Below are 11,681 nucleotides of genomic sequence, written 5' to 3'. Positions count from 1 at the left end.
GTTTTTAGACACATGAATATTCTGAGATTTTTGTCATTGAAAATCAACCAAAATTACCTAAATTTTTAATAAATGCATGTGGTTAGAAAAACTTCAGAAATTTATTTAAACAGAAATATTTAGAAGCAATCTGCAAAACAAAAGAAAAATTATTCACTCACTTTGCTAATTATTAAAAATAGAGAAAAGCATTCTACCACATTTTTACAAAAAAAAAAAAAAAAAAAAAAAAAAAAAAAAATTACTATTGGCAACAAAAGTTGAACACAATGTTAAAATCACGTTATTTCCCAGTTGGAAACAAATTTGAAATTAAACTTTTATTCAGCCTTACAAACAACGTTATGATTAAAAGCAAATGGGAACCATATGCATAAGTTGCATTTTCAAAGCAATATCTTTAGGATATACGACATATAAAAACAAATCCTTAAAAATACATCGATACAGTTAACAGTTTGACTTTAAAAGCCCACATAATTGAGTATACTGATTTCAATATAAATCAAATAGAAACTTCTAACTTGAAGAAAATACCAGAAAAAAAATTAACATCTACTTGAAAATATAATTCTCAATGCACCTCGATAGTGATATAATGAAATCAGAATAAAATAAATTGCACTGGAATCGATTAAAAGAGGAAATTCAACAAAATTAAAATTCACCAGCCTCTTGCTCACGTTAAACTAAAGAAAATGAAACAGCTTTTGAAAATTATCTAAAAAAGCAGCTTATGTAATTATAATTACACGTCTCAAGTTGTATAAAAAGTATTTAAAACACAAACAAATACAGAATAACTACAAGTAAAACAACATTGTGTAAACTGATACTTTCATTTACTATTACATAATAATAAGTTAAGTACAAACAAAACAAATAAAAGCTGAATAATACACTTAGAAACAATTGCAATAAAAATGGCAGGAATCTGAAGGGGGAAATGCAAATTTTCAATTAGTTAAATGTATTTTTGACGATCAAAAATGATATGATTGAGATACTTGAAAGAATACCTATATACACAGTTGAATGAAGCTAAAACACAATTGAACACTTAGTGTAAGTATAAAAATATCTCCGATCAACATTTTCAATACGTACTAACAAGTCTTTAAAGTAACTGTCATATGTATTGATAATGATACGTATATACGAAGAACATCAGAAAAAAATATTAGCTTAGAGCCCATTTTGTGAAAATTACTAATATTAAAATGTTGAATGAAAAATATACTAAATTTCCTGAAGATGTAGTGGCAGGTGTTTGATATGAAGGAGGTACTTTATCAGTTGGTAAAGCTCTTGGCACACTGAAAAACAAGTCTTCAAAATCTTCAGCTGTGGCTATATGCCCAAAGCCACTGCCACTGCCGCTACCACTAGATGAATCAGCTACAACAGAAAAGGAGAATTTCAATTATTCAGTATAACTCAATAATTACACACATTATGAAACTCTCTTAATATATGAATAGGAGACAAGAGAAATTGTTACTACATGGAATACAATAAAAAAAGAAAAGTAAGAGACAGTGAAATTCATTATTTCTTTTAATCATATGAATCCCAATAAAAAATAATCACAGTTCCTACATCAATTAGAACTCAAGTACATAAAATAAGGCCAAAACTTTTTCGAAATAACGCAATACTGTACTGAATGTGTACATGTTAGCCTATTTGTCTAAGACTACAGCAGCTGTAGGAGGAAGGGAAGATTTCAGTTTAAGGTTATTTTATAACTGGTAAAAAAACAACTAACTTTCTATCCTACAGAGAGTTCTAAATTCATAATATTTATTTAATATGTTATTTTTAACACACTATCAATGCATTAAGCGATTTGACGAATCAAAAACAAAAAAGGGAGAAGGTAAAAGTACAAGATATACAAGGCAAAGTACTTCGATCTCATTTAAAAAAAAAAAAATAGCATGCTTTGTGTCAAACTAAATAAATAAATTGTCAGTTTATCTATAAAATACAGTATTTCATTTAAATATTCCAAAACTATTTAAAATGTGTTTCCCAGAAAAAAAAAGTCTCCGAAAATGCCGCGAACTATCAAACAACCACTTTAAATTATTATCCACTAACAACAGTAAATATATTCTCCAAGATCTAAAGACGTCATTATTTTTTTTTTTTTTTCATCCTATACTTTTTTAAATCTTTGCATTTTTACAATAATATATATAAATAGAGTAAAAATTTGATTCATATAAGAAGATGCTTGTCCGAAATAAGCATTAATGTTTACATAGTCATGATTAAAAGTGCGATTTAAATACTCTTTTTAAGCAGTTGATGTGCCAAGAGTCAAAAAGTAAGAAATTATTCACAGCTCTTTTCAGGATGCCCTAAAATAACACATCACATTTTAAAAAATTGATTATAAACTGGAGCAGCGGCGGCTCATACACTCAAATTCCAGCTGAATTCTAAAAGGCATCTCTCAAGGGGTAAAATTCATAAACTTTCCAATATAATGATGTTTACTTTTATTAAACGATAATAATTAGAGTCAATATTTAAAGTGTGTAATAACATATCAATACTCAAAATATTAATGAACAAAGTAACAAATTTTTATCTCTGACAATTTTCTTGGAGTTTTTTTCGTAAAAATAAAAATTGTATTTATTTCATTGCAATGAGATATAAACAGCAATCAATGTGTTAAGACAAAAAGAAAAAGTGTATAATCACAAAAAAATTTCAAATGACCTAATTAAAAACAAAAAATTTATATGTAAATTATACATTTTTTTTTTTTTATTTAAGTACAACAAGTGGTGAAATGAAAATAAATAAGCATACCATCAAATTGCTTATGCAAATCTCACCTCAACACACACCATGTAATATAATGAATACATTTAATAAAAAAGAAAAAGAAAAATTGATAAGAAACACATGTAATTTAGAGTAAAAATAAAATGTAATTGAAACAAATGAACACTAAACATTTAAATCCTTATTACCACAGGGCATAGTAAATTACTAACACAACATTTAGTTTATTATATAGATTGATTACTAAAGATTTCATATTATCAATAAAACAATTTAAAAGAATTTATGGCACACCACTCCAACCGGATATCACAGATACATTTAATATCTATAAATTGTTACCTGAATCTTCCCATTCAACATCTAGACCTTTATAAGCATGTGATAGTTTGGTACTTATAAGGTTCAAGGTCAATATCTGCTGATTTATTATTGGATTCTCATTAGGCTCTTTAGAATCTTTGAAGGGAAGAAGATGCTTAATAGAAGCATTTACATTCCTAAAAAAAATTTAAGCACTGTTAATAAAAGGAATACTGCTTTCTAATGATAAAAATGATGAAACAAGGACATTTCTATGTTAAACAAAGGATTTTTAGTTCTATTTTTGAGTTTTTTCAAACATGAAGTTACTTAATAAAAAATTACATACTAAAAATAAAGGATATCAATTACATATTAATATCCAGATCTAAAGGTAATTTCTCTCATACAGTCCATAATCTTAATGTACGAAACAGCATTTAAAATAATTGCACTTCCAATCTGTTCATAATTACAAGTCAATAAAAAAAACTCAGAATCGTGCTCCCTTTATTGTATAAACATGCAATATCTTTAATTTATTTGTTCTCTCAACATAAAGCTTGTTTGACGACACAAATTTTAAAAATTAAATGCATTCAAACTCTCATTTAAAGATAAAGCATTTCCACTTTAGCTTTATATAAGTCTAGCAATTCCTCACTTTTTAGAAATCCAAAAAAGTTGTAATTTTTTTTTTTTTTTAATTTGGAGACTGCCCAGTTCCTAATAAAAAAACTGATTCGCATTTCTTTCTTTATTCTACGATTTCACTTCATCCCTGCACAGCATTTCCATAAAAGTATTCATGGTTCAGATCTTCCTTACATATTATCTGAAATTCCTAAATGAATTGTACATAATTTTCAAAAATATATGCTATGATTTAAATAAAATTTTATTCGGTTTCAACGATTGCAAAACTTTGAAGAAGTGGGTCAATATTTTTACCAAATATTATCTTTCTGTATTTAATATAATAGACATGACAGTATATTTTTGATTACTCCCATCTGATAACAGAAACTCAATAATATTTAGATATAATACGAAAAAGTACTGTTTCTTTGAAAGTAATATTCTTAAAATCTATAATTTTAAGAATATTCTTAATAATCTGATTAATTGTAAGAATTTCAATGTGTAGCTTTTTAATTAAAATTTTAAAGAAAAAATAAATTAAATACGCTTAAAGCATCAGACATATACAGTGTTCTTTTTTTTCCCCATATAATAACCTTATTCAGTACAAACCAGAAAGATGTTTCAAATTGAAATTTTCCCATTTTTTTCTTTCCACCTAAAATATCAAACTAATGCATAGAAATAATAAATATAATACAGCCTTTTAACAATAGATAGTGTCATCCATGCTCTAATACAAGCTATATTTTATTAAAACATACAACATTAACATACAAAAAAACATATTTACTTTGTTTCAGCATTGCCGTCCCAACAGCCCTGTGATCCTTCTTCCATTAATGAATGACTGCACATTTTTAACGGAAGTTCTTGCCAAAATTTCTTAATTCTTTTTGTCTTCTTTTTCAGATTATCAACTAATCTTTCAATACTTGTGCCTGCAGCAGTAGTTGGCCGAGCACCATGATTATGCAGGAATTTAAGTTTTTCTAATGGAATTTCCTGATCAGAAAGATCACGTTTTCCTAGGCGTGGTTTTCCACATTTATGAAATAACTGAAATTTTTTTCAAAGAAATTAAGTTTTGATAATCAAACACAAAACTACCATCAGAAAAAATGAAATAAAAATAAGCATTAGACAAATAACAATGTATAACATCTCTTTCAAAATAATATTAAAATTTCAGAAAGTACATTTTTAAAAGTTGAAAATTACTTCTACATAATTGAAACTAAATTTACCACCAGTTACTACAGAAAAACATCACACAAAAATCAACATATTCAAATGTCTTTCATTTCTATTTTAAATATATGCATGATAAATAATAAATAAAATTGCCTCATTTATAAGTCACTAGCAATTCTAATAATAACATACTACAAGGACAGTTGGAATTAATGGTGACTCGTCAGAAATTAGCAATGCTGCAAAAAATATATTTATCAAGAGATTGAAATGTTTTATAAAAAGAACTTTACTCATAAGCAACTTAAATTTTTTAAATTTCAAATCCACAAATGAATTTTCTGGCATTTCAAGCATATTACATAACTAGTAGTTTTGTCAACAGAAAATTATTTGAATGTTGAAGAGATAAATAAACAAATATAAGTATCATTCTCCTTCTCCACATAATACTAACTTCGCCTGGTCAATTCGCTAACGATCATCGAAAAATTAATATCAAATAAAAAGCGAAATAACTGATTTGCAACTTTCATGCTATTTAGATGTAATAATAATAATTAATATGTCAGAAACTGTTCATCTGAATAACGTTTTAGAAAATGATCCAAGTACTTTTAACCTCTAACAGAAGAAAAAACCTCTAAAAGAAAATTCTATAAACATGATATATTTCTGTCAAATCAACATAAATCATACGCATCCAAAATGAAACAGACAGGAATAAAAAACCCAAGAGAAAGAATGAAAATTTAGTTGATATATATATATATTTTTAAATGGTCACCTCTCCAAGCCAGGTTTGTTCCGACAGCAGCTCCAACACCTCTAAATTCAAGAGGAAAAGGAATACTTAGGTTTGCACAGAGGATTATCATAGGCTGCAAAATTAATCATCCTGACCTGCGTATCTTTTGCTTGTTATCTACTATTTTTATTGTTTTTTCCTGATTATCAGATTCTTAGAACAGCAAAGTAAACAAAAATAGTCTATGTGGAAAAGTAAGAAATTTCGGAAATAAAAACTTTAAAAAATTCAAGAGACGCTACAGATCTGCAGTCCTAATGAACCAGCCCCCATTGGTTGGAACTTGCAACACATGACAATGAAGCAATGTATAAAGTTGAACTGCATTAGTGTCATCACATGCTTCTGACAACTCTCAAGCATAATCAGCTAAATGAGTACAAGGTGGAAACTATCATATTTAACTGCTAATCAGCTCTTAACTAATTATATCAACATCCAATAGAACAGGAACACACCATTCTTTAATGTGATTTAGAAAATTGTCAATTATTGGATAGTAGTATCAATAATTCCAGTACTGTCATTTTGAAAACTAAAAATTGTGTTGAATTTTCTGATACATTTTAAGTCAAATTATACCATGAATGAACTATTTTATTTAAGAAGAAATCAAATTGGTTTGATTTCTTGTTAAATGAAAAATTTTGTGAAATGAAAAAGTTAAATGAAAAGTAATTTCTTGCTAAATGAAAAATTTTGTGAAATGAAAAGGTTAAATGAAAAGTGATTTCTTGTTGAATGAAAAGGCTAAATAAACATTAGTTTGATTTCTTGAAGTCAATTACTGGTATTAATTCTTCTGATCTCCCAAAGATTAGTGAAAGACAAGCACTATATAAGTTATCATTACCGACTTGTGTAATAGAACTTTTTGAAATTTGCTGGTCCAGAATTAATTCTTGAACAAATTGCGAAGAATGAAAAGAGCGGTTTCAATAAATCTATCAAGAATTATAATCTATTATATATTCGATTTCATTCTTTAGTTTGATGCGATCTATTGGTTCAAATTCAAGGTCTAAAATCATAGATGATGACTTATAGTTTTTGTAAATAAAATAGGCGTTTCAAGCCACAGCATTTTCCCGTTCTCCAATACCATGGTTTCGACAAATCTGCTTTCTCCCCATGCCAGTACATTTCAGTTACAAGTTGGAATACGAAACAAAAAGTTGGGTATTCTAGCTACTATTTGAAATCTTATATGTTACCACAATATATACTAACATCATGGTGATTTTCTATGATATTTAATATGAGCTAAAAACTAATTAAATCACTCCTGTAATAGAAAAACTTGTCATTATTTTGAAAACTGGTTGCAATGATGTCACAGAAGTGTTGGATTGCAGAGTAGAGGATAGATACTTGATGAACAAACTGCTACTATAAAAGCTGAAAGCTCAGATCGAAATTTTTAAAAAATGACAACTACAACTTAATAGAAAACCTCTGCTCTGTTAAGAAAGCAGTTTCAAATTTAAGACACAATACAATCTAATGAAACATATTCCAGCAATAAAGCAATGAATAAAATAAATAAATAAATAAAAATAGACTTTAGTATACAATGAAGAAATTATATGCGAATAAAATGTCATTGAATAATTAGAAGAATTCGATTTTATGGGATGATTTTGTTCACTTTTCATACATATTATTTTATATTGATATGCCAGTAATGTACATTCTTTATTAAATAACGTTTTTGAAATAATTACTTTCCTGGTTCTTGCCATTAATAAGTTAAAATTCGAAAGCACAGTTAGGCTTCGATTTAAGCGTATTTCGTCGATTTCACATATCATAGTTCTTCGAGTTAATTCTGTAGCCATTTTCAGTCAAAATCAAGTTCAGTAAAAATATTTTATGTGAAACAGTTATCTTTAAATAAAAAAAAGTAAGCTAAAATCTGTCACATTTTTATAAAAGACATCATATTATGTTCATTTTAAATTCTATGTTTATGAGTCAGGTATTATTTCTTCCAACTTTATCTATTCTTTATATAAAATCTATTGAAATTTCAAAATTTTACAGTGACTTTCAATTAAAGATAGCAACATTTTCATAATGATTCATTTCACTTCCTTCTCTTTATTAAACAGACTTGTAGAAATCGAAGCTGTCTCTTTAAAAAGTAAATCACTTTGTTCAACTCATGTTTCACAACAATCCTCTAAAAAGACTGAATCACTGCAACAAATGGGCAGTGGAATAGATACTCCCGTTATATATTGATAAACTAAATATATTACCACAAAAAGAAATGGCAAAAGAAAATTATTTTGACTGTGTGTGTGTATGTATATATATATATATATATATATATATATATATATTCACAATAACATTAAAACTGCTTAAAATATGAAAAACCAACCTTTTTAGATATTGCAACTCCATTCTCTTGAAAGTTCATGATTGCTTCAGAAATCTTTATATCGATCGGTTCCAAAACAGACTCAATGTTATAAGAGTTTTCAAGCCGAGATACAAGATTGATAAGGGAATCTATATTTAAAAGAATTATTTTTAAAAGTTAACACTTTCAAGATAACAAACAAATGAAATCACCTATCATATATATATATATAGCAATCTGGTATATCGTTTTGCTCTAATTAATTGCAGTAATTTAATTCTGTTAAATCTAGCAGAAGATGGCACTTATCCTTTATTTGTCAAAGTGATAGGAATCACTGAGTTCTTCTCTTGCAGGATTTTTTGAACCTCCCTTTTCCAATTATTTATTATATAATTTTACAATGACATTTTAGGATGACAATTTGCAAGCTTTCCTGTATTTTTACTCTGCCATTCAAACTCACAATTTAAGCTTCAACTTGCCCATTCTACTCAAATTTAAAATTCCATTTGTAAATATCTCATTTGCAGAGCAAACAAATGCACACCTAATTTCCTGTTCTACCTTTCACCTACAGTATTAGTAGCTTCATTCAAACAAAAAAGAATCGAAGACTATTATATTTGTCTATGTACAGCATCTACACAAGATAGTGCATTGTATATAAAATTAGCAACACTGAATCATTGAAATACAATATTCTATAAATTTTGAAATCAGCAGAAAACTAGAAAAAAAAATTCAAAATTAGATAAGGTATTTAAAATTATTACAAACACAAAATTAGAAAAAAGAGAATACATTCTCTATCAAAAGAATTGGTTAGAATTACCCGAATTGAGAGTTTGTATGAAAGTGATGAGAAATGAATGGAAGTTAGCAAAATTTTACAGAATTACAGAGAAAAAAAATACATCTAAACAGCAATGCACTTGCTGTATAAATTTTTACTTCATTAGCAGAGATGCATATAATTAGTTGTATTTGGATTCCCTTCCCTCCCCCTCCCCCAAATATATATAACACTAAAAAAGACTTGATCAATTACTTTAAAATTTCGGCTGAAGGCTCAACTTTTCTATATTAGAAAATCTGTTAATAATGATAATATGAATTTACCCCATCACTTTTTTTTTACTCATTTATATTTTAAAAATAATTCCAAAAGAAATATTTTTCTCTAGTGAGTGATACTTATGATTTGTATATATTGCACTCATTAGAATTTTAATTTGGCTTCAATTTAATATTTTTGTTAAATAAAAGGTGCTTCTTTTAAGAGCAATATTATGATATGGTGCTTGCAAAGAAAACATCGCATAAAGAATACCAACAAGGCTTTTCAATAACATACTACTCAATATAACACTCAAGCATACAACACAAAAAAAGGTTAATTACCTCTTATACTTCAAAAATTAAAAAAAGCATATTGCAAAAAGAAAAAAAAATTCAAAAGCCCTAAAATCAATTACAAACTATGCAACATATTATACAGAGACATGTCTTTAAAAATATCTTCATTTCTGAGTATAAATGTATTCATATTTCCAGATCACAATATGTTAAAGCTCAATTTAATAGCAGAAAAACACTAATAAGAAAATTAATTTTCAAGCATTGCAAAATCAGAAAATAATTGAAAGATACAGTAGTTTTGTCTCAAGCATTTACACTTACCAATAAAAGAACTCCATTCACTTCCAAAAGCAATATGATTGTTTAAGCAATTATTCAAAACATACAAGCAATAAGGTGAACATGGTTTCAGATCTGGCAAGCCATGACAATGCGGGCAATAAGCCATTTTCATCAAAGCACGACTACATTCTGGAGTAGGGCCCACCTAAACATTAAAAAAAATGATGAAAACTGTGTCTGTTTCTTATTTAACAACTATCTTTATTCTATACTTTTTTCTTTTTTTTTTTTTTCATTTACATAGCAAATTATGAAATTTAAAAAAAAAAATTCACATACTATGTATTCTAAAATATGTTATTAATCTCTAAACTGTTTTTATTTTTATTTTTAAAATTTGTCATAAACCTAATATGTCACATGCTTACATTACGGTGATATTTGTTGATAAGATTGGTGTCAATTAAAAAGAATAAAGTGAAATTTATTTAAAGGAAAAAAAAGCATTGTTCAGCATCTTTGTAAAAAAAATGAGAACATGAAGATTTCAAATAATATATTTATACTTTTTAAGAACTTAACATGAATACAAAATATAAGAATAATTAAAAAATATTGAATTAAAGTAATAACTGATAGTTTAAATTATAAATATAGCTTTTATGTTTCACAAAATGTTTATAGAACTAATCTCTTTCCACGTACACCAATTGCTTTTAAAAACTTTTATAACAATTATGGAAGATTTACTGCCATGAAGAGGCTCTCATTTTCATGCACAGTTTAGTGCTAAACAAAGCTTTACATATAAAAAGTTGTTGCTCTCTGCTTGTATTCTTTTATTTATAAACTGCAATTTCAACTGCATTTATGATATAGAAATATATAAAAGCTGTTATTCTGAAAAAAGACTCATCATAAATACAATTTTTAATATAACTTTTAAATCTACTGGATTATTCCAAAAGCTCCAGCCAGTTTCCACTAACTTGTATTGATAACTGTAGAGATGCTGAATTACTGCTATTAATCCTTATTACCAATAATTTTCTGAAAATAGATATTTTGCCTATCTTAATATCTGTCCATTATCAACATTGATTTAAAGTATATATTGGTGTTACTGTGAACATGGTGATGAAAAATTGCAATTCTAGCATTTAATGCTTTTTCCACCAAAAAGTTAAAAATGTTTTCCAAGCTGTGTGAAAGAAATGTGATGATTATGAAGATAATGCTGCAAATGAACAAACCAAGCTTAAATAGTTTGTGAAGTTAAGATGGTCCAAATTTCATATTTAAAACTGGTGCCACTTCAGTAGGCCATTAGTGGTCGATGATGACCAAATTAAAGTGCTAATCAAAAATAGTCAACGTACTCCAATTTTTAAACAGCAAATAGCCTGAAATTTGACTGTTTATGAGCAAATAATGCAATTTGATATGATAGTCACTTAGGGCGATTCACAAATTAAGCAAAAACTTTAAATTGATCATATTTCTAAGTGTGAACCGTTGCTCAAACACAATGAACACAATCAATCTTTGAAATAGATGATAACAAACAATGAGAAATGGATTATCAGCAATAAGTTGGGTGAAAGAGCCAAGAAATTTGAGCAAGTCATTATGAACTTCCCCATGAAAATTATGCTCTGCTGCAGTTAGTATATGAAGGACGTTTTCTATTGCAAGCTGCATCCAACTAAAAAAAATTTTTGGTTAAATACAGAAGTCAGTGAACAATCTAAAGTCACAGATCTGAAATGCCCACAATCAGCCAATAGTAAAAGGGTGTTTTTTCATCAGAAAAAAATACTAGAACACTTGTGCCTTTGGTCAGCCAGAAAAGGCTATTAAAGCTTGCTTGGTATCTTTCTGCTCCCTCCATTTAGCCCTGGTTTACATCTTCAGGCAACC

General features: G+C 27.5%; 1 protein-coding gene across 1 annotated transcript in view; it reads right to left on the bottom strand.

Annotated features, from left to right (window-relative positions):
• Positions 1-252: 252 nt before the first annotated feature.
• The window catches only part of LOC129958825 (glypican-6-like), a 29,265-nt gene continuing 17,836 nt past the window's right edge, over positions 253-11,681 (bottom strand). The window contains exons 5-9 of the mRNA XM_056071524.1: positions 9,801-9,966; positions 8,136-8,266; positions 4,541-4,806; positions 3,145-3,302; positions 253-1,398 (exon numbers count right to left, since the gene is read on the bottom strand). Of these exons, the coding sequence (XP_055927499.1) occupies positions 1,181-1,398; positions 3,145-3,302; positions 4,541-4,806; positions 8,136-8,266; positions 9,801-9,966 (939 nt within the window). The 3' untranslated portion in view covers positions 253-1,180. The remainder of the gene's footprint in view (positions 1,399-3,144; positions 3,303-4,540; positions 4,807-8,135; positions 8,267-9,800; positions 9,967-11,681) is intronic.

The sequence above is a fragment of the Argiope bruennichi genome, chromosome X1 (genome assembly GCF_947563725.1).
Source record: "Argiope bruennichi chromosome X1, qqArgBrue1.1, whole genome shotgun sequence".
NCBI classification, from domain to species: domain Eukaryota; kingdom Metazoa; phylum Arthropoda; class Arachnida; order Araneae; family Araneidae; genus Argiope; species Argiope bruennichi.
Note: the sequence above shows the minus strand (reverse complement) of the source record. Positions and strands in the feature narration are given on the sequence as shown.